Source organism: Hipposideros armiger, unplaced genomic scaffold (genome assembly GCF_001890085.2).
Source record: "Hipposideros armiger isolate ML-2016 unplaced genomic scaffold, ASM189008v1 scaffold_76, whole genome shotgun sequence".
NCBI lineage: Eukaryota > Metazoa > Chordata > Mammalia > Chiroptera > Hipposideridae > Hipposideros > Hipposideros armiger.
This window is the reverse complement of record NW_017731426.1, coordinates 85,838-109,610: the sequence shown is the minus strand read 5'-3', so window position 1 is coordinate 109,610 and position 23,773 is coordinate 85,838. Positions and strand designations below refer to the sequence as shown.

The 23,773-nt window shown below is 44.9% G+C and overlaps 1 protein-coding gene across 2 annotated transcripts in view; it reads right to left on the bottom strand.

The window, feature by feature from the left end:
- ETV6 (ETS variant transcription factor 6) overlaps nucleotides 1-23,678 on the bottom strand; it is a 230,377-nt gene extending 206,699 nt beyond the window's left edge. Inside the window, exon 1 of one of the 2 annotated variants that reach the window (XM_019643313.1) lies at nucleotides 23,400-23,678. In XM_019643313.1, the coding sequence (XP_019498858.1) occupies nucleotides 23,400-23,432 (33 nt within the window). In that variant the 5' untranslated portion in view covers nucleotides 23,433-23,678. The remainder of the gene's footprint in view (nucleotides 1-23,399) is intronic. The other variant, XM_019643314.1, reaches the window with a different exon arrangement.
- Between the last annotated feature and the right edge of the window lie 95 nt (nucleotides 23,679-23,773).

Below are 23,773 nucleotides of genomic sequence, written 5' to 3'. Positions count from 1 at the left end.
AAGAGTGCGAGCTCTGAGCAACAGCGGTTCGAGTCCAGCCCGAGCTGAGCAGCCGCTGAGCTGCCAACAGGTAGCAGGATGGCTCAGCTAAAAAAAAAAAGAAAGTACAGCATATGTTAACTTTAGAAGACTGTATCATGAAGTTTGGGAGAGTGCATTTTTTTCAAAGGCCTGAAATATACAGATGCCCCTGCTCAGTGAGTTATAATACTTTTCAAATATACATTACTACGACTAAAGGACTGCCACAGGCTTTTTGTGTGCTTGCTTGATTTCTGCCCTTTATAGCAGGAATACAAATGGTGATCTCTACAAGGTCCTCTGTGTGAAGATTTCCTGGGTGATTCTGAGATCCATGTAAAAACACCTGGGTGCTGCAGGTGCTTTGGGGCAAAAAACATCCCGGTAGTAACAAACTTTTACGGGTTAAAGAACTAGGCTCACCACTGTGGCTGCATTAGGTCTATAACTATTAATAAATACGTACGTGGAAGAGGAGAGGTCTGTCGTGGGGAGCTGAAAGAGGGGCCCGCTGTGCCTACGCAGCCCATGTGCATTCAATGCCTTCAATAAGTATAGACTGGGGGCTACGGCCTCCCTCCAACATCGGAAGGGCTTGGCCCTCATCAGATTACTGCCAGGTTCCCACCACTCTGAGTGAGGCAGGGAGGGCCTGGTTTCTGGTTCCCAGGGGACATGGGAGCAGTGTGAGTGGGGGCTGAGCTGTTTCCCTCCCCAGCCTCCATCATCACTCCAGGAGATGGACGTTTGTGCTCTTCTGGAAAAGAGGAGCAGGAAGCAGCTGGCTTCCAAACGCAGGGTTGCAAAACCAGGTCATCATGGGGAAAACACCAAAAACAAACCAAAAAAAAAATCCCCTAGGCCCTGAGCCACAGAACACACACTTGAGCAGGGCCACAGAAGGTGCCAAACTAAAGGGTGTTTCCATTTTCTCTGGCTGTTTCCTGCACAGCATCATTACATTAGAAAAACACTGTCTCCTCTTTGGATTGTAAACCCTCAAGGGCAGGCACCCTTATGACCACTTGTAGAACTCTCCAACTTGGAGCTATGGTATCACTAAATGAAAACCACACGTAAAAGAAAATATGACTATTTTTTCACTTTAAAAGCCCGAGCTTCCCTTCCCGGGTCAGCGAGCGGCCATCGGCTCTCTGGCCCAGGATTCCTGCTTTCCCTCTTCCTCCACACGCCCATTTGAACATCCTCTGGCATTTTATGAGGCTGTGTCCCCTGGCCTATGGAACTAACAAGCAAGGACTTCCCAAAATATCAGGCAAAAAAGGAAGCACGTTAATGACCTGGCCACGCGAGCACATGCTCTTTACTGCGGGCTGGATTCTGTGCATTGTCCTTGCTGGGGTGGTCTTCCTACCCTGTGGTAAACGCAGACTAAAGACACATAACCGTTAACTTGCACCTTTCAGAGGATGGCGGCATGGAGGCCACACTTTCTGAGTAAAGAAAAATTCTCTGGGATAGATTTGCATTGGCAGAGAAATAAACACTACACCTGCTTCAACCAAATGCCACGACGCAGCCATTCCGTTCCTGAGCTTTATTACTGAATTTCACTCACAACAGTCATGAATCACTGTTCAGAGACCATGGGACATCGGCGGATTGGGCTGGGAAAGAAGGAAAAAGATCATTCTAACAATAGTCACTGGCAATATCTGGCCAGGATCAAACACGGGACCATTAAGCAAGAAAGTAATTGAAAATGGAATATGGCAATAAAATGAGACAAGCTCTCTTATGTAAGAGATAAACTGATGTATCTGGGATAACTACAACTATAAAATTTGAAGGGCTTGGGCGGAGAAAAATATCGATTTGTGAAGGAACACATTCATTCATCCAACATACTTTTCCTCTAATCACTGCTCCTCAGACACCTCGTATTTAAACTTGGTATGACTTAAAAGTTCAAGGGTTAGACCTGATTGTACTGCCATTTCACATGTTGAATTCTCGCAAGTCTTCCCTCAGTCACTTAGGCAGCAAAAGGTTTAATATCCTAACAGTGGTTTCCTTTTAATCCTAAAATAGCCTTTCTTTTATTCTGGTTGGCACTATGAGCTTCTCTCCTACACCAGCCCACTCTCAATAGCCATTTAGATTCTTTTTTTTAAATTCCTTACAGATATCCCCAAATTGTTTCTCGGCCTTGTAAACTCATCTCACATCCTGCCCCAGCACATGCCTCCTCACTCACCACGCCCACCTGCTCAGAGAGCTGCCCCCTTCCGCAGTCTAAATCAACACCCTCTGATGCACACACCCTGAGAACACCACCGCTTGGCACCATCGCAGCCACAAATGGCCCGCTGAGGGAGCAACCACACAAATATCCAGCTCCAGCAGCTGAAACACTCCCTTTCCCTTCTGTCACTGAATGTTCAAGTTCAAGGTTAGTGAGAAGTGCCAGATTTTAAAGTCTGGAAAGTCCTTCTTCAGTCAGTAAAAAGGTTGTGGGAATGGTGAGGGCTTTTTCATCACACAGCCTTCCCACAGCAGTCAGAAGGCAGTAACTTGCGTTCCCAGCTAATTCGGCGTTTCTCACAAAGCAAGTGCTATGGGTTCCTCCAGTGTTCTGGGCAATGGAGCTCACCGCCTTCCTTCCCTCACCCGGCGAGCATTTTACTTCCAATCTGAAGCTCTATATTGCTGAGCGGTCCCTTTCCTTAAGACACAGCAACTCTGTAATAGCAAACATTTCATACGGGTGACCCCACTGTTAATATGTGGTGAGGGTCAGTGAGATTTCAATAAGGTGGCCGTCTGCTCTGGGTAGCATGGTTTATGGGCTAGACTGCTGATTCCCTCATCACTGTCCTTTAGCTCTGCATTATGGTGAGTGTGCACTATATATTATAGGCAAGCTCTGTTTCACCCCATTAACTGAGGACAATTGTATTAGCCATATGAGTCTGAGTAACAATGTTACTTAATTGCTACACTGCTGTGTTAACGAAGTTAGGAGGGGGTTTGCCAAGAGCGTAGAGCACCTTCACGTACAGATATTTGTGGTTTTATTTTTCCTTTTGCCAGCTTGTTTCTCGGTTTCAATTGCCTACCATCTGCCTTTGAACAATCTAAGTGCGAACAGATAGATTTTATTTGGAGGATGAAATGCTTTGAGCTCCTCCTAGAAAAGCATTTTCATAGAGTGGTATTCAGGGCATTCACTGTTTAATAGAATCTCGGAGGCGATTCCGTTTGGATTGGGAGTTGGTTCCTTTCCATAGTCAAAGTGCACTGTAAAATAAAAATCTCGTGACCCCAGAAGGAAACAGGGCGGTCAGCGGGCCAAAGCTAACCTTTCATCTTAAAATGAGCCCTAAAACGCCCAATGGAGGGGCAGGTGGCGAGACAGGGGAGCCGACGGTGTGTTATGTATATGGTCTACTTCCTATTCCACCATCTTCATTTCATTTTGAATTTGAAACAGAAAAGAATCCAAACACGAAACATTCAAAACCTTCTGAGTTTGTGGTTTTCTTTACATGGTCAAAAGACACCCAATTGAAAAGTAGATATTTTCACTCAGTTCACCAGGTTGATTAAAAAATATTTCCCACTAATTATAATGATTTGACTTAAATGGATCTATTATTTTTAAAATACAGCCTAAAGTCAATAAAACCAACTATCGAATCAAAAACAGTAAGCTAAGCTGGGAGTTAGAAGACCTGGCTGGGTTCTAGTTTGGGCCTTAATCTAAAATTACTAAATTTAGACATTTAGTAGCTCTAAATGTCTAAATTCTGTTATTCTAATGACTATCTTCTGAATTACAAGTGCTCAGCAGTCACAACTGATTGGATAGACATTGTGATGCTGCTCATTTGGATCCTTTATCATCGTGACAGGAGACCCAGAGCCCCCGTACAGCAAATGTAAGTTTGATAAAAGAGTCAAAGCAATGAAGCTCCTAACTCAGGCCCCTCCTAAACAACTCTCAGGCTATAGCAGCAGTCTCAAGAAAATCCCAGTTTTTCTACACCAACCACTAAACCCCACTGGACTCCTGAGTCTGAGTTGGTGCGTCATTGTTTTGGAATTGCTGTGGTGGCTAACACTGAATTCTAAAAAGAAAAATCAACCGCTCTCTCCTGTCGTCCTCGGCAGAACCACTGGGATGCACGTAGGGGAGGGGAACCCTGTCCTGGGAAGGAGAAATCTACAATAACCTTTAAGGTTTTGGCTGTTCCCATCACTTCTGAGAAGCAAAACAGATAAGGAAAATTAAGAACAATCCACAGTCCCTGCTCCTTCCCCGGCCCCACTCCAAAAAGTCTGCATGACTTTTAATACAATGCTAGTGACTCTTTGTTTTATTATAAATGATTAAAATCCTGAAAAGGGTGTGTTTAGAATCCTACAAGGCAAGTTTCAAAGTCCGATACTTGCACGAGTGCCATGCTTTAGGTGGAATACAATTATAAAGCTATTAAAGGCTACTTTCTCATTTACAAAAAGGGAATTAGTACGTATGGCTGGCCTGGTCTTACAACTGATCCCATAAGCTACCTCTCTAAATCTCCTCTCCATTATTTTTAGAAGAGCGAGAACCTCTCTGCTTTCATTCCTAAATGATGTTGCTCTTTGGTGGGGTATGACTCAAACAGAATTCCCTCTACTTCTTCCATCCCTTCCCAGAACAGGGTATGTTGCAAACAGGATGAAACTACCCTTATACAGAAAAAAACGTGTAAACAGGCCATAATAAAGGGTCAAAGAATATGGGAATCTCAGTAAAAGTCTGAATAGGAAAGCCTTTTTCAAAAAATTCAGTTTAACTTCTTAAATACGGCACAGCACACATTATAAAGTCTACTATAAAATGAGAAAATTATAATTCCCAATACTCTAATATTGCATAGCAATGTATCAGAAACATTAAAACACTTAACAAAATATTAGTTTTTGAAATTAAAGCAATAATGATAACTTCTAAGGTCATTATTCGAAAAAGTCACACATTTAAACTGAGTTTCTTACCTAAACTGAATGAGACCTACATAAATTACAAAGAGTAACTTTTAAGCTTTTACTGTCAGAATCACATGAACAATTTCTCAATTATTATAAATTGGAATTAATTGCTATATCAAAAGCTGCCAAAAAATTTACTTTCCTTCCCCTATTTCCGACGGGCATGCTTAATGTAAGTACCAAATACTATTATGTCCACTTGGCAAATTTAGGTAATAAAAACTGGTATAATCTCTAATTAACAGGAATATCAGCATCTCCCCAAGAACAAGAAAAACTTAAAGGCTAACAGGAAACTATAAACTACAAAACGAACAAACCGAGGTGAACCATTAAGTACTAAAACCATAATTTGGGGAAGGAACACGATTAGGGTTCCTTCCAATCAAAAAGCAGAGGGAAGGACAAGAGACGGTGTAAAGATGAGCACGTGGCACCCAGGGTATGAGAGCCCACAGTCCAGGATCCACAGCAAGTGTTTCTGGAGCGCTCACTTCAGCACATCCTGTTTAAAGGTTCACAAGCCAGGCACTGTGTGCTGGAGGGCAATGGTTTCTATTTGGGCACTATGAATGAGTGCATGAGGACATGAAGGAGAAACAAATGTATTTTATTTTAATCAAGAAAGAGAAGGTTCCCCAAAGAAGTTTGCAGAGGTGAACGAGAGAAAAAGAAAGACTGGCGGAAGATGAGGAGGGAGCCAGGGAGAGGTGGGGAAGTGAATGGTAAAGCTAAGTAGGCTAATAATAGACAGAAGGAAGTTCTGAGCTGCAGGAGATAGAGATGCAAAGGAAGAGAAGCAGGCTGGCAAGCCTGGGAGGCGCTGGTAATAATCCTATTGCACAAGAGATGGCACAGACAGGACCTTGAAGGGAAAAAAAAAAAGGAAAGAAAGAAAAGAAAAGAAAGCGTCCATCTGGCCCTCCCCCCACCCCCCAACTTCTTTTAGATCAGGCCTCTAAGTCACTTACAACACAAGCTTCAGATTGGCAACTGCGGGCCTTCTGTTAAAGAATTCTACTATTAGCTGGGAACAGCATTTTGATGTTCTGGAAATGCATATGGGTGTCATGCAGTGTGGGAACTACAGTCAAGCCCAGGAAAGGGGAAGTGAGTTTACAGAAAACTCTTTAAAGATGTGTGCGCATGCGTGTGTGGGTGTGTCTCTATTCAGACCCAATTTCATATCTCCCACAAAATGAGAGCTGCAAAGAGTTGCAGGGATCTGAAGACATGGCCCTGAGTTCAGCACAGCACAGCTGGAGGAAAGCCCAATGCAGAAGCACATGGGGCAGCTTGCCTTCCATCTTGGAGCGCAGGACTTGCCTTAGGCGGCTGGCCCAGGAGGTCCAACATCCTGCTCTGAAGATTGCCCGAAGGAGGCAGGAGGCGTGTGCTTGTGTGTTTGTTTAACAGAGGTAGCACACCTGGCTGGGCAGTTGTGCAATCTGATACCACTGGGGAAAATTTCTTCCCCAATCTCAGCTTGTGATCAGATTCTGCCCTAAAGCATAAGGCTTAAGTGTCCTTGCAACTTTTATCCGGAAGAAAGACAAACAGACTGAAGAGTCCTTCTCAACACCAGCCAGGGGTCATGAAAATGTAGAAAATTCAGAAAAGACCCATGGTTTGGTGTCTTTGATCACTGAGTGTCACCTTCCACTCAAAGACGGTTGGTAGTTAAGGCCATTCCTCAACAGCCCTGATCTCATGCAGTTTGACTTTTGATAAAAGTAATTTGTTAAAATTTAAGAGCACGTCCTTTTGTAAGGCTTGCCCCGTAAGTAAAGAACAGTCTTTTATGAGCTCACACATCACCATTTAGGGTTTGGAAAATATGGTAACTTCTGCTGAGGGGGGTTCCCTCCCACACAATTGCATGGGCACTTGTTATTCTAGTCCTATTTACATTTCAACAGCTCATTAAGGAATTTTCTCCTAGGCAGGTCAATTTGTAGGCAACTTCAAATGAAAACAATGACTGATAGCCCTAATAGAGTCACAGAGGTTCAAATTTTTGCTCTTAAGCAGATGGTTAGATCTAGGATAGATCTGGGATAGTTCCTCACAGAACTAAATGGGGGACAGTCCCAAGATTAAATTGTGATATAGTCATTGTCAGGAACCCTAGATCCCATCAGTGCTAAGCCGCAGGTTCCCGTGTCCCCTGAATGGTCAGCTTACCATTGGCTCTGGTAAGGCATGAAGGAACGCGAGGAAGTGGACAGGGAAGGAAAGGGCCTCTGTATCAAGAATCGCGGCAGGGGAGATACTGGGCAAGGGTAGTAGCAGCGGGAGGAAAACTGACAGCAGCACGTTGTCCAAGGATGAAGCGTAAGAGCTGAGCGTTCACCACGTGGTACACGGGCGGCCACTCCACCTTAGCAGCTTCATCAATCTGCATTTTTACTGGGAACACACAGCTCTACGCTTTGCTGTTCCCCTAGGTAGCTTAGATTAGCATTCCTGCAACAACTCCATACTCGCCACAGAACCCTTCTTGGAGCCTACCTGAGAGGGGCAAGGGCAACCTGGGACCCCAGAGGACAGAAAGGCCTAGAGCAGCGGTTCTCAACCTGTGGGTCGCAACCCCTTTGGGGGTCGAACGATCCTTTCACAGGGGTCGCCTAAGATCATCGGAAAACAAAAAGATACTTACGATTCATAACTAGCAAAATTACAGTTATAGAGCAGCAACGAAAATAATTTTATGGTTGGGGGTCACCACAACATGAGGAACTGTATTAGGGGGTCGCGGCATTAGGAAGGTTGAGAAGCGCTGGCCTAGAGTAAAGCAGCATGAAGATGACCGACCCGCCTACAGCCAAGATGAGGTCAAGGCCAGGAGGGCTGGCAGGCAGCGTGGGTCTGGAAAAGACGGCCCCTGGCAGGTGGCCATGAAAACCCAGCAGATGATAGTTTGGGGGGAACAGTAAAAGGACCCTTGCTGGGGTCGGATTGGCGTTCAGAAGTTAAAACTTTTCACATATCCTCTTGCCTCAAATCGCTGCTCTGTGTCAAAAGCAACAAGAGTAAGGAGAAAATAACGCCGTTCGGGCTTGTGTGGAAGGTCCAGGTAGCTGAAAATACCTGACTTCTCCCAATTAGTCCGTTTCACAGTTATCAGACTGTTCATAACCCAATACACTCTCCCAACAGTCTTCTCTTTAAGCAAACAGCACTGAGGTGTCCACTGTAAACAGAAATGTTGCGGCTGTCATACCATCCATAAGACATGACTTTGAGTTGTGTTTCTAGTCCTGTGGAATACTCAGTCATTCTCACTGGGTTAGACCTCCGGAGCAAGGCACTGGGAGTGAAATAGGAGGTCCACAGAGATCATCATCCCAGATAAGGCTGCACCAGAACATGGGATCTGGAGGTGAGGGTTGGAAAGAGTTGAGCCACGTGAAAGGCAATCGCAGACTTAGAAAGGCCATCGCCGACGTCACAGAGGCCTCAGAAAGTTGTGCTGCTCTTGCAGGTTATCTCGACCCATCAGCTAGCAGAGGAATGAGGCAGGAGAACCACTGGCAGCCCCACACAGTGGTGACAGGCCACTCGTTCACAGCTAGCAATGTTAAGACTGCATGATGGCTGCAACCAACAGCTATCAGCTCTCTCTCCCTCACCCAGGAGGCATCTTGAGTCAAGTCAAGAAAAGAACATGGATAAGTGATGAAGTTCATTCATTTGGGGCTGTTCATGCTGCTTCTTGTACATCGGGTTTAAAGGTTCTCAAGCCTTTTCTCTAGCTGTCTAGGTTCCTCTCTGGAGGTGGGCAATCAAGAGGGAAGAATGAATGGGTGCTATGTGTGCACGTCTATTCAGTGCTTAAGTCTCACAGGAGCACCTCAGGCGTGGGGGTGACAGTGCAGTTAGTCCTACCATGCGGTCCTGACACTGTGACAAAAATGGTCTCTACCTTTCTTCCTTCCTCTACCTTTAAGGAGTATTTGCTCGGGATTTCAACTGTGCAAGGTCTTTACCTTACACTTCTCTTATGTATCACAGAGCCTAGCACCCACTGAACCCAGAATAAGAACTTTAAAACTACTTGCTGATTTAAAAGATTCTACTCAACTAAAACACATTGGAACTTCTCTCTGCCAGGCACTGTGTTAGACACTGGAAATATAAAAACGAATCCATCAGACTCCTGCTCTCAGTGGGCTTTCACTCTTGTTAGAGGATGATAAACAACTGAACTATAACAGGATCATCGCCAATAACGGAGGCATGTTCAATGAGTTGTAGGAAGCTATGCCTATCAGCAACAATGCTTAAGAAATGGGCTTCAGATGACAAGTTGGTTACCAGGCAGAAGAAGGATCAGGGAACTTCCAGGCATAAAAGGTCATACGTTTGTTATGTGGTTTGTGAGAAGAGCAGGTTATTGGTAGGAACACAGCATGGAAGGGGAGGTTCGAGATGATTCTAGAAAGGAAGACTGTACAGGGCCTTGTATGCCATGATAAAGAGCTGGGTTTCATCCTGAATTTCAGTGTCAGAAAGAAAACTGGTGTGACTAATTTTCATTTGCAAAAAACATTCTGGGTTGGACTGGAAGGTGCATGAGTGTGTGTAGGAAGATCAGACGGGTGACAACAAAGAGCCTAGGGCCAGAAGGAAGGAAGACAGTGCTAATCAGGGTGGAGAAGAAAGAACAGCATGAGAGATAGGGGGTATAAAGGACTGCCCCGGGGGCCTCGCAGGCCCAAGACGCTAGCACATCTGCCCTCCAGAAGCTTATGTACGATCCAGTAGCCTAGAGAAGAAACGGTGGATAAGTCTGTTAGTGCACATGGACCAGAGGAGGATCATTACTCATTCCCCTTAGTCCTGGATGGCTTTGGTGGCAGCACTGGCTTTAAGTTGGCCTTTGAAGAATGAGACAGAGGTGACTTGGCAGAACTATCCATTTACTCTCCTTCTTTTGGCTATTCTCCCTTGTGATTTGTATCCCGCACGATTTTATTTAGCTCTATCTTTATGGTACAAGACTTTTAGATGTATTCTTTTAACAGAAACCTCCAACCAAAGGAAAAAAAAAAAAGCTGCCATCTTCTCTCACATTAATCCTGCTCATCAACACCTCTTGGCAGTGCCTGACCTACGAGGGACAAAACAAATAAAAGCAATAATAATAAGGCTTTGCCAGGCTGGCCAACTGATCCAGTCAGAGGATTATAAGAGACACCTGTTTTTCAACCCAGCAGCTGCGAACACAGAAGCATGGCATCCTAGTTACAAAAAAGAGTTCTCATTAAAACCCAATAGCAGCAGAAGCTGGCATGGACCAATTTTCAGCTATGTCACCCGAATGTGAAAAGAATTCAGCTAAGATTAGACACACAGTAGGAACTCTGCTTTGCTGAACATGGTGACCGGAATGCGGGTTTGCTTATGGGGAGGTGATTACCTGTTCATCAAGTATTCTAAATCCTTACAGCATCTATTACACACTTGGGGTGCTATCATACACATACTGGAGCTTTTTGAAGTTTGGTTGCTTCATGCCCTGTGGCTGACCAAACACCTCTTCGTTTAAGCCAGATTAAGAAACAAACCAGATATATCTCAATGTAGAATGTGGATACTACCACAGGAGCAAATAAACATTTAAAATTATTTTCTCAGTTCATTCGCCACTGAAGATACACACACACACACACACACACACACACACACACACAATCTACCAATATATAAATACCACAGGCAAACGATTGGGTCACCGGGAAAGTCATGACGTATTTTTCTATGTTTTTCAATGCAAAAATGCGTCCTGACTTTCCCGACGACCCAATATTTTGTAGCTGCAATATGTCCACATTACCTTCCCAGACCAGACCAGGGAGATGCTCTTAGAAACAGCTTGTTAACAGCCCTTCACACTGCTATTTAACAATCCATTCATAGCCCATCAGAAAGCCAGCCCCTCGAGGAGGTATATTTTACATCTCTATGTAAGGTTTCTTTGACACAAAGTTGGGTTTTGTACCTTTCACTCTGTAAACTAGAAATCAGATTATACCACAATTTCTGTGACTTAGGTTCCCGTGAGCATACCATATATGGGCATCTATGCAAACAGAGTCACAAGAACAAACCTTTGAAATAAAAGCAGACTGATGCCCAAGAAAGCACAAGCCTTATCATACAGTCCTTACTAGGCCTAAAAATAGCAGATAAAGGCATGGTGTCAGCTACTCTCTGACTGTTCTCCCTCGAACATGCTAATTCTAACCTCCGGTGTTGATTTTTAAGCCTGAGCCTTCAATAACTTTACCCAGGAGCCTTTTCCTGACCCAAAGAAGCTACTTTCTAGGCTTTGGAGTGTGGCGCAATCTTTCAATCTTTCACTTATGAGGCTATTAATGCAAACAAATGTAAGCAAGGAGGGAACCTGAAATTTTTTGTGAATTTTCCCCCAAAGCCTAACATTTGTGCCCTGGAGACACTAGGACCAGCGGAGCGACTGCCTTTCTGGCAAATGGTGTACTAGAAACCCCTGAAGCACTTAGCATGGCCAACCGCTCAATATGCAGCTAGCTGGACTAACGCTTGCCTCCCCCAGCCTGGGGAAGCATGCAGCCAGAACTTCCCCCGAATTAGCATAATCTTATCAACACAGTCCCCACTGGGAGTCCCACAAAGATTAAGAGAAGAGAACCCTAAGAATTCAAGGCCCCCAAGAAGAACCATTGATACCAGTTTGGGGGCCAGAGCTGTGAAGTGAACTCTTTCCAATAATCCCTTTGGCACTTAGCCTGGCAGTCCACCAACATAAACATCCAGGCAGAGTAACTGGATTTGCCCTAGGCTCTGCAGGTCACCCTAAAATGTACCCAAATAAGTTGAAACAGGACATGTTGTGAACTCACTTTCACCTATAACCTAGATATAAACGAACCGAGAGGGAAGAAGACTATACTCTCACCCCCCAACACCTCCTCCACGGTAAACCTTTAAATACCACAGCTGAAATGGAAATGCACACAGAACCATTTTTCCCTTACATCGGACTGCTCAACACAATGGCTAACCACAAAAGCACACACAGGCCTTGTCCCTACCTTCGAGAAGCTCCATTTGGCCAGTTTGCCAAAACTGTCAAGATAGACAAATTCTCAGAAGAACCGGCTCATGTGAACGGTGACTGTGCCCCTGGGTCCACCTCGTCCCTCTCTGCTGGAATGACAAGCCCTGTCACTGGGGTCTGCGTGGCTCTCTGCCTTTTTTCTTCCTTCATGTGCTTGACGGTTCTTTACCTCCAAGCACAGTACACTGCCCTTGCACCCAGAAAATAACATATAAATATCCTGCCATTGGTGTCAGTGCCTCCTTGTTCATTTTCGAGGGTAGGTAGCTTAGAAAATCCAAAATGCCAGGAAGGGTGGGAGCGTAGAAGACGGACACACTAATAGGTGCCCTACTTGAGATGCAACCAAACACCCAGGTCCCTCTGCCCATCTCCCTGCCTGTCTGGGTACAAGTTAGATACCTTTACAGCAAGCTGAAAACGATTAGAGGATCATCGCTCCAGCCCTCCTGTGCTCGCCAACATTCCCCCTGGATTCCATCGTGTTCAAAAGCTGTGTCTGCCCTACAGCTGGCTTCTGCCTGCGGAGCAGCGTGCTCTTGCCACCTAACTCACGGCCCTGCCAAACGCCCAGAGCCTCACGGACACAAAAAAGCAGAATACAAAATGCAGAGTGAGCCTCTGTTGCTCTGACTCTCCGAGGGTAAAGACTCTTACTTTTCCAAGTGGTATGGTCTCTGTTTTCCCCTGAAGTATTCAAGTCAGCAGGCTAAGGGAAGCACTAAATGGCACAAAGTCAAGAAAAGGTCTGGCAGCTTTCCAGGGGATTTGAGATGTAGTCAGCCAAATCGGGTCATTCAGGTCTCCAAGTCGAGGCGAAGAGGAGACTTACCCAACCTGGGGAATCTACATGACTCAGATTTCGTCCCCCAAATGACAGCTCTCCCACCTGGCTCACATCGCTTGGAATATAGATCAGATCAAAATGCGCAAAGTGACAGTAATGCCTGACCTGCTGTCCCCACCCATCGCTGGACATTACTGTCAAGACTCATGATTCAGGAGAGCCCTGGGTATCAACAGTGGAAAGCAGCAGAGTCAAGTGAACTCATGACATGGATTTTTAAAATCTCTCAGGTCTTAAGTCAAAAGGAGGACACAGCAGCTACAAAACACATCCAGGGTCCAATCCTTAAAATTTTCCATTCCCCAAAACCAGGTGTGCCAACTCTGTGGCAGGAAGTTGGGCAGGAACACACAAAGAGGCCCAAAGAAAACAGAATTCACCTCTGTCCCCTTGGGTGCCCGGCCTGCGATCGCAAATCTATACACAAAAATATGGAGCTGGGCCACATGGCTGAGTGCGGAGACACACTACAGTGTGGTTTGTTCTGGCAGGAGTCTGATTGGATGGTCAAGGGTAGTCTGGGAAAGACAAATGGTCTAGAAGCAGCAATGAATAACGAAGGAACTCGGTACGGAGAGAAGTTTACTTCCCTCGTCTGAGCTCCTGAAGCTCCAGTCCAGAAAAGCGCTTGGCCAACTCCCACGCCCCTTTTTATAAAGTGTCACATTTCCTCCTGCCCACTCCAGAGCCCATCTCTTTATCTGAGTAATCATTAGGCAGGAACAATACTAATTCTAAATCATCTCTTGACCTGAGGTCTTTGTTAGAGACCCCAGCACTACTCCTGACCACACCCGCAGCAAGGCGGCCTTCTGAGCACCCCCTCTCTCCTTCCCATCTCTCAGCAGGGCCACAACTGCCACACCTAGACTCACACTTCCACCAGGGAACCAGGGGAAGTGTTAGGGAAATGGGCAACTTCAGAGACAAACAGGCTGTTTTTCGGGGTTGGATTTTCTTCATTACGAGGCTGATTTCTATCTGTAGCTCACTTCTTCCAGGAAAGACTTGAGAGTCAGCATCTCATCTTTGGTCTCTGCTTCCTCACAACACGTATAGAGGATGTGAGTGAAGGAGGATTACTGACCTCATTCTACAGATAAGTCTTCAGAATGATAAAGTTACACAGCCCATCATAACCCTCTAGAGAGGGGACAAGGCAGCTGAGGAGAAAATCACCAACTGTCACTTGTGTTTGCCAGGAGGAGTGCAGAGGAACAATGTTCTCCAAACCTAATAAGCTTTCTTCACGTCCACACCTGCTTCATGGGGTCAGCGGAGAAGGCAGCTAACATTCTCTCCACTATTCCTCAAAAAGGGTCATTTTCTGGTCTATATTTCACCTTCACATTTAACGTGTCTCTACAAAGGAAAACTCAGGAATGCATTTTAAGTCCACAGCAAAGAGAACATAGCTGCTGAAAACAGATACTTCAGTCCCTTAACATCTACTAAAAATGAAGGTTCCCTGATGCCCCAAAGTGACAAATTTGGCTTTTTCCAACTCTTCCACTAACAGCCATCTACTCCCTGCTCTTGAAACTGGAAATTCACCACCCCACAGCAAACAGTGTCTGTTCTGTGGTCAGACAGACATGGAACTGCCTGTTAAACAAAAAGCAGACTAAAGAATTGATGCTGTCTTTCAAGGCTCACCCCGGTTGCAGATAATAAGCAACTGTACGAACAAGCAGATCCCTGAATAGGTTCAAATACTTGAGTGCTGAGTAATAACGCCAGTTAGAGTCACTGTACAGTACTTCCAGGCTTAGGTTTTTTTCCTTTTCTTTCATCTCTGGAAGCTTATTCAGAACCATACCAGTTATTCCCTCAAAACTTTATTGTAAGATGCAATAGGCATTTGTTATTATCCTGTAATTGCAGTTGGCTCATCTCTCCTGTTATTGAGGCTAATATTCAATTAAAGTTAGAATAAGAGCTTTTCTGAGCACTGACTGAATGACCCCAGCCCTATGAGAAACTCGATGGGATAGTGACAAGCGCACTTGCTGGGAGTCAGCCAACTTGGGAGGCCTAGATTTTAGTTCAGGCAGGGCCACGAACCAGCCATGAACTTGAGCAAGACCATTAACATCTCTGGCCTCCGTATTCTCAACTGTGTAATGTAGGCCAAAGACTTAGAAAATCTCTAGCCCCATATAGATCCATATAATGTGGAGGATTTATAAAGAAGGAGAAAAACTTTTTTTTTTGAAACAGTGTAAGGCACTGTAGTAGGCAATGTACATACCCCAAGCTCTAAGAGATAGGTATTTTTATTTCCATGTCAGATGAGTTAACAGGTTCAAGATGAAGACGAACAAGTTCACGCACAGTTCTGTGTACTCCAGGGTCTGTGGTCTTTCCCTAGAAGCTCTCCACAGTATGGCAATGACTCAACCTCTCTTCCCAGCAATTTACAACCCTCTTAAGGGAAATCGTTTGTACAGATAAGAACCAAAGAACATCAGACAGAATACAATACAAATCAAAGTCTGAAGGAGACGTGATTGGAACTACACTGTGGCCACACTAAGTACCTCATTGAGCACATTCACCCACAGAGCTCATACCCCCAGGGCAAGGCGTCCTTTTCAGGTCACTCAGGAAATGAGATCGGTTTCCGTATGTCTGACTCCCACATACAAAGGGAAAAAAACCCCAAGGAGAACACAAATTCTGGGGAGTGTGCAGATTTATTGGGTAGCTCTTTCCTGCCTTCCCTGGGGAGTCAAGTATTTTTCGTAAGTCATTCATCCAGATAACTGAAGTGTAGCCTTTTGAAACTTAACATTATCTTTATGCCATTTTTGTTGGAGAGCTTTCTAAAATGCGTTATATTATTTTCCTCACTCCCTAAATCTCATAGTTTACAGTTTGTCTTTAACTTGGAAGTCAAAATTATGATCATTAATATCATCAGTCATTGTACAGAGCCATACAAAGGGGTTTAACTCTCTCTATATGTGTCCTCTCGATGAAGCTCTGCTTTCTGAATTGTCTGTCCGTGTTTTATCCGTCTTCCTAGGCCGTTAAGAGAGACAGGGCCAAAGGACAGAACACCTGAATCTGATGGGCTCAGCCACAGTGAGCAATGTGATTGCAGGCATGCTATTTAAATGCCATGGGACTCAGTCTCCTCACATGTTCCATGAACAATTTGGGTTATACTTTCTTAATTCATTCTTATTACCTCCACAACACATCTCTCTCTCTCTCTCTCTCTGCTTCCTTCTCTATATCTGCTCTAAAGACATGCCTCATTAAAGCTGTTTGAATCCAGAAATTTATCAAGTAAAAGCCAAAATTCTCTTTTCATTCAAGTAAATTAGAACAAGGCCAGCATGGTCAGGCTATCAGAAGAGAGGAAAAGAAAAAAAAAAAAGTATTCCTTTGGTAATGAAGAACAATCAGGGAACACCTGAAAAGACTTCAGGTAGATTCCTAGAAATCACAGTTTCAAAGATGCATATGAAGGACAGTTTGAAAAAAAAAAAAATTGTGTTCATGGGTTGTTTAAAAAGTTTTAAAGAAAAAAAAAAGTTCCAGAAAGAGAAGAGACTGACCAGGGAGTGATACAGGGAAGGTGTCTAGCCCTGAGTTTGGGCAGGATGAGGGGACACAGCCCCAGCCTGTCACCCACCTAATGAAAGAGTAATTATTTGGGCCCTGGGGAAAAGAGAGAGGCAGAGAGGGAAAAGAAAAGTTTCTGAGAAAAACATGAAGGGCCCCAAATGAAATCTATCGAACAAAATATCACTAGAGAATATCGGGGATTGGCATAAAAATCAAAGATCTGAACATTCATTTCAAAGTTGGTGGTGCGAGGTTACCACCTGGCTATTCCCATAATGAAAGAATGGCTAGAAAAACCCACCTTCAAAGGAGACCAGAGAGAGAAGGAAAGTCAGGACCTCGGGAAACATCCCCACCTGCTCTGTTCCCGCCTCTCGTCTTGGCTTACGCGAAGCTCCACCACAACCCCATCACTCTTAGTCTCCTAATTGTCTTCATGAAGATGGCTGTGCTTGAGAACAGGGTCAGGGGAGATGCTTTGGAACTGTAGTCCCATGATGTAGATTCTGGCCCTAGCTTTGCCATGTACAGCCTGTGGGGTCTGAGGCCACTACATCGCTTAGCCACTCTGGGCTCCGGGTTCCTCATTTGTAAAATGGGGAGAAAAACTGCATCCCTGAGAGAGTTGTGAAGAGTACAGGAGATAATGTAATACAACACTTAGCACAAGGACCAGCAGGCAGTCCTGCGCGATAACGATGGAGGTGATGATGATGATGATAAAGGTGGAGGAGGAAGAGAAGTAAATCTGGGGGCAATGATCACTACGACAGCACACAAACACCTTTCATTACATAGTATTTATAAAGCCCCCAAAATGCAAGTGTTGCGCAGTTTTCCATGAGCATGGTCCAGTTATGCTCGTCTGGAGTCCACAGCTAACGAACTCTGGCTGTTCCCCTCCTTAGTCAGCACCCCCTTCCTGGCCCATACTCAGAAAATTCCAGATCATTTAGACAAAAGACCAGGCTGAACTGTATGTTTTCATGATCCAAGAAGAAAGGTTATCAAGCAAATGAACAGAGCAAACAATACACCTGTGGTAATATATCGACATAGAAGGAACAGTTTCAAGCACATAGTAGCACTTGCTTCTAACCAACAGAAGATTTGGAACACAAAACATTTTCGCCTCTTCACTGAGGCTCACCCTGAGATGCCCCAGTGAGCAATGCTTTATTAATCTAGTTCCCATATGTTCAAAAATCAATAGAACTGTGTTTGTGTGGCAGTAGGCAATAATTCTAACTTCTCACTAATTTAGTCTGGTCTTTCTCTCCCCAAACACTAGGTTGGCAGTGAACAGTCTTTAAGCTGGGCCCCTTCTGGCGTGGGAACCCTGAATACTCTCACACTCATTCTATTCAACAAATATACACAGAGATTGGTTTCTTACACACATCTAACAACAAATACAGCAGTGAAGGACTCTGCCAGAAAACAAACTCCAGCGCTCTTTCTAAAGTAGCATTCACAGAGAAAAATATGTCATTTGTATACCCCATACCCTAGGGGACTTCATTTGACACCCATTCACTCGCTGGGAGATCCACACCAAAGGGCAACTTTTGAAAATCAGTAATAAAATGCAACTGCTCTTCAAGTGAGTCCTAACAACCCTTTGCTGTCTTGCCCCTGACCTTCTTTGGTGTGAGTCAAGGCAGCTCAACTCAGATTTACAGAATTTGGTTTAGTTCTACCTTCCTCTGGCGCCCACATTTGGGATGTTTTTTGCCCCTGACCTGCGTATGCTAAAGAAACAAGCTCTTTCTCTAGGATGTTTTTAGCTGATGCTGTTTGAAACAGGGAGCTTTCTACACATAAATATGGTATACGTTTGTCTGCCCCCTGGATAAGCGAGCCTATGGTCCACCCAAAAACGCCTCAGAAAAGGCCCTGTTTTAAACAGGTCCAGTGCCCTCAGCTCAAAGCACGAGAGTCAGTCCTTCATACACTGTAAAAAAAAGTACTGTTGCATCCCACCCACCCCATCTTTGAGGATATGTCCAAAGAACTCAAAGCAGGATCATGAAGAGATATTTGCATACCCACCACGTTCACGGCAGCTCGATTCGCAACAGCCATGAGACAGAAGGAACCCAAATGTCCATCAACAGATGAATGGATAAAGGAAATGTGGCATGCACATAAAATGGAATACTGTGCAGCTTTTAAAAAAAAAGAAGGAAATCGTGTCGCATGCTATAACATGGGTGAACCTCAAGGGCAATGTTAGGCGAAATAACAATAATGTATGACTCCACATATATGAAGTACCTAAAGTAGTCAAAGTCATGGGAACAGAAAAGCAAAAGGTGGTTACTAGGGCTGGGAGAAAGGAGGGGGGGAATTAATGTTGAGTGGGGCTAGGGTTTCAGTGTTGCAAGATGAGCAAGTTCTAGAGATCTGTTGCACAACAATGTGAATCTACGTAACACTACTGAACTGTACACTGAAAAATGGTTAAGATGGTAAATTTAATGTTCTGTGTTTTGTACTGTAATAAACAAAAAAATGTATTGCTGCAAATAGTGGTGCAAATACAAGTCCATCAGGCCTTTCTTCCTTTATCCCCTACTCCCACTACTTCCTCTTCTCACATCTAACAATATACCCTCTTGGCCCAATGTTCCCCCCCCTACACACACACCATCTTCCTTGGCACATACCTCCATGCCCTCATACCAGCTGGCTTGTGATTAAAATGGACCAAGCTAGGAAGTGCCAGAGAGAGCGTGGCCTATTGTATCGAATTTCCTTGGCCTTTTATAGGGCTGCACCGTGAACCCAGCAAATGCAGGGCAGTGGCCTGAGAGTCAGGAGGCCTGCGCTGCTCTAAACCTGACTTACTTACCCATCAGCTGCAGCAAGCCGGTTAGCCTCTGGACCTCCTCTCTAGAAAAACAGGTTGGCCCCGCTGATCTCTAAGGTCTTTCAGCTCGGAAAGCCTAAAAGTTCCCTGATTTGACTGAAAAAGAAACTGGGGAAAATTTAGAAGCCTGCTAATCTGAATCTTCTAAAGTGATTCCTCAAGCCCCTTTGCTGTATCTTTGACTCAATTCCTTTTTTTGTTTTATTTTGTTTTGGTCTGGTTAGACATAAAAACAGTTTTTGAAAATTTTATCAAAATAATAAAACATTATTATTGTACCACAATTCTACTGATCACCATTTTTGGACAGACGCCCAGGGCGTGCTATTCGCCTCCCTGAGACAGCAGTGTGGCCCCAGCAGATATTTTGTGCAAACGAGTGGATGAAGGCGTTGTCACCCTGAGGTGCACAGGGACAGACAGAGGAAGGGGCACTGACCTCGTCCCATGCCTCACTTCAAATCAGCTAACATTACTAAGAAACATTTCTGTGCTGGGTGCCAAGCTAGGTACTAGGGCACAAAGTTAATCACCGTTAAACCCAAGGAGCTCAGAGTCCATTAGGAGAAACCCAGAGAGTCTCCCAGTTAGTAGCAATATAGCAAGAGATTTTCTTCTGCTAAGAAAGCCAACCAGTACAGAGGGCAGGAGCAGGGGGACCAGGAAGTTACATGACTAGGTTTGTTTTCTGGATAGCCCTCCCTGACTAAAGCGCCGTGCCAAGGCTGACGGAGGACTGTGTCTGCTGGGCCATAACCACTTTCCGCTGCAACTTGGCTGAACTTAAAACCGAACAGGTGACTTGAAGGTGAAGGCTGATGATGGAAAAGACAGCCTCTTCCTTCCTCCTGTGACCAGCAGTCAGCCACTCACTCCTCTGAGAGAAAAAAAAAAAAATCATTGGTCTTTTTATACAGTTAGTTGTCCCTGTCCTTACATTTAAACCCCAAATGGTCAGGAATGGAAGCATTTAAACTCTCATGAGGAGAGTGCCAAGATACATGAGGGGCAGTCCCGTGCAGAGAAACAGTGGGGCTCAGTGATAGTGTGAGTGACCCTGACCTGGTCAACCGGTCTTCTACTGTAAAATGCGTGTCTGATAATAACTTAATGTAGGTGATGGGAGGGGACATGCTTATAAAGCGCAAGCGCAAAAGAAATATAAAGGCCAGTACCAGGCCTTCACTGGCAACCACCACCAGATAGGCAATGCACACAAAAGTGTCACAGATTGCCTGACTCAGAAACTTTCACCTTGGAAATTCCACCTAAATCATATACTACTCTTTTCTACTAGGACAGACACTGCTCAGAAGTAAACAAAGTCCTTCCATCTATGGCTGCCTCTGGTCAGGCTCCTCTGCTCCATCACCCCAGCTGCTAAGGAACTTCCTGCCTGCTGACCAGCTGCGTGTAAGGAATGACAGCAAAGTGAGGAAGGTTTCAGGAGTAGAGAGGAAGAGTGAGGGAAATCTCTCCACATACAGAGAGCTTCCTGAGTCACATGTCTTCAGTGCATCAGATTCATCCTTGAAAGCTTCTGACATCCATTCTCCGCTCCACAGAAAAGTTTATTGTTTGCTGGACTCGAGACGCAATCCCAGGACTTGCTTGTGGGTTACCAGCAAACATTTTTTTTTATCCAGTCACTGTACCACATCCCAAGGACTAAATGAAACACTGCACACATCACCAGAACATTTTCAGATGACCTGGAATAATCCCAGTCCTTGACCTCTAGCACTTATTATTGGAACATTGTGAATTAAACAAACTCCACGGAAAAATACACTTCATATATGTGTACCTAAACAGATACACAGTCTAAACAAACAATCTGCATACTGCTTCTATAAAGAACAATTGGATACTTTTATTACTAGTGAAGAACATTAAATTTATTTTAATTACACGGAAATACGTGGTCATGAAAAGAGGCACCTAAAAGGAACTGAGAGAGTAAGAAATAAGGTGGTGGGGGGAGGGGGGAATGAGACGTAAACTACAGCTGTAATTTTTATATCACATTTACGAGAGTTTTGTCTGGGTTTGAGATTGGTTCTGCATGTGTGTGTATGGAAAGGAGCCGCTGCACTTTTTTCCCACTAGGATACAATGAACTTGGTAGCACTTCTGCCTGCAGCACACAAACATAAGCCCATCAGAATCATGGGGAGATGCGGTCTCTTTAGAAAAGGAATCAAAAGAAATCGCAGTAAGGGTTACTTTTTTGTTGTTTTCACCCTAAAATTACGGCCCCATAGTTGGTCCAGGCTTTCCTTATGTCAGATTTATTGCCAAGCTAAATACAACCTACTGATTTAATACCCTATTTATTTAGTTACCTCTGTTTGTGTTATTAAATGTCAAATAAATTAGATTATCCGTACCGTAGGATTTTCCTGAACTTGCTGAAGAGTCTAATTTATACAGCAAAAGAAACTGGTTCTGAAGCCTCAAAGGACCCTAAATTCTTTACTCTGACACCCCCTTCACCGAAGAAGTTATCACTACCCCCCCAGATATGTTCAAACACAGAAGCCCAAGAGTTCCACTGGGCATTTTTGTGAGGCAAAAACAAAGAAACCCAACCCACCTTTTCAGTTCACATAAGCCCTACTTCAAACCCATGAAAATCTTTCCTGATATGAACACTAAAATCTGAGTAGACGTATGAAAACCTAATAAGAAAATATGCTAAAAATAGTTTCCCCTAAACAGATCCTAATGGAAAGGCAGTGTTAAAACAGGAAAGGTTTCTCTGATTCCCCACAGAAGAAGAAACAGGTTATTTGTTCATTGTTTCTGCAGTATCCACTCAATGAACACATACTAAATGGGGCAAACCAAAAACAAACAAACTTCAGCAGCTTCAGCGTCTCACAGAAGCAGAAGGGTTTTCTGCCTGGGTACTGATGGAACAGTGAAATGAATAAAGTCCACAAGAAATGCAGCAATGGGGAAAATAATTGGGGAAGATGGACAAATCATTCTGTCTCCTCACAGTGGCAAACTTTACAACAACTTTTAAGAAGCAACAAACCACAGCACCACCAACCGATCTGTCTATCTGTCTGTCTGTCTATATGCACACACAAAACTACTTGGAAGCCAAGTACGGTGTTTGCAAGTATCCACCATTCTGCATTTACAATACTGCACAACATGGCCAGATCGCCGGCAGATTCCTACTCTTAGATATCCTCTCTGCACTGTCAAACAGAGAAGGTCATTTTGCCTGGTCACTTAGATAATTCCCTCTCTCCCTGCATCACAGGAGTTTTCTACTTTGGGATTGCTCAACTTTCATATGCATCGGAGTAAAATAACCATTCAGCAACTTTATTCACCTTGGTTTAAAAAAAAAAAAAAAGACATTCATTGTGCAATGCCCAGGAAAAGCTGACACCAGGACTGTCTCTCCGACAAGCACTTGCAATTATCATCAGAGGAGAGGGGGGGAAAATCCGTCTGATCAGACCCAGAGAGTGCTTTAAAAAAAAGAAATGATTCCTCCCCAATGGGGGCTGGAGAACTTTTTTTCCGAGGAGACCACCCCTGGGGAACAAAAGTTACATTGCAGTCACATGTTGGTAGTAGGAGTAGGGAGCAGGGGGGGTTTTTTTTTTTTTGTTTTTTTTTGTTTTTTTTAAAGCGCACTAATTACGGGGGTGTTTTACAATTCTAGAGACCACTCCGGCTCCTCCTGACCAATTGTGACGGGCATTTCATTGTCAAAAAGAAAGGGGGTGGGGTGGAAGCGAAGGAGCCGATAGGGGTTCGACGGGGGGAGTAGCAAGGTTACACTAAAGGGTACAGCAGCAGCCGCGAGCCGCATCTCCTTTCCTGGCACCCCAAATAATTTACTGCGAACAGAGCAACTGCAACAGCCCCCTCGGAAGAGCCCAGCACCACTGCCCTGGCGGGTGCAGCTCAAGGATTTCGACCACGGAGAGGGAGGGGGAGGAGATCTTTACCTTAATGCTACACTGAGCAGGAGTCTCAGACATGTCTCACAGCGAGAGAGATCAGGAAGTTCTCAGTTTTTTTCCACTTTCCTTTCCTCTCCCCAACCCAGAAATGCTCCACGGCTAGCCGGACGCGGTCATTTAAGAAGTTTCTTCCAGCATCTCTCCCGGCAGCCGCCCCGGGGGTCTGCGAGCGCGCGGGGCGGGCGGGGCGGCCGGCGGAGTTGCGTGCGCAGGGCGGCGGGGGCGTGGGAGCCGGGCCGGAGCGCGGCGGCAGGGTCTGCAGGTGGCGCAACCCACCCGCCGCAGCGCGGCCCCCGCGCGGACGCCCGCCCTCGCCGCCCCTCTGCCAGCCGCGCGGTCGGGCTTCCTCGGCTGAGCCA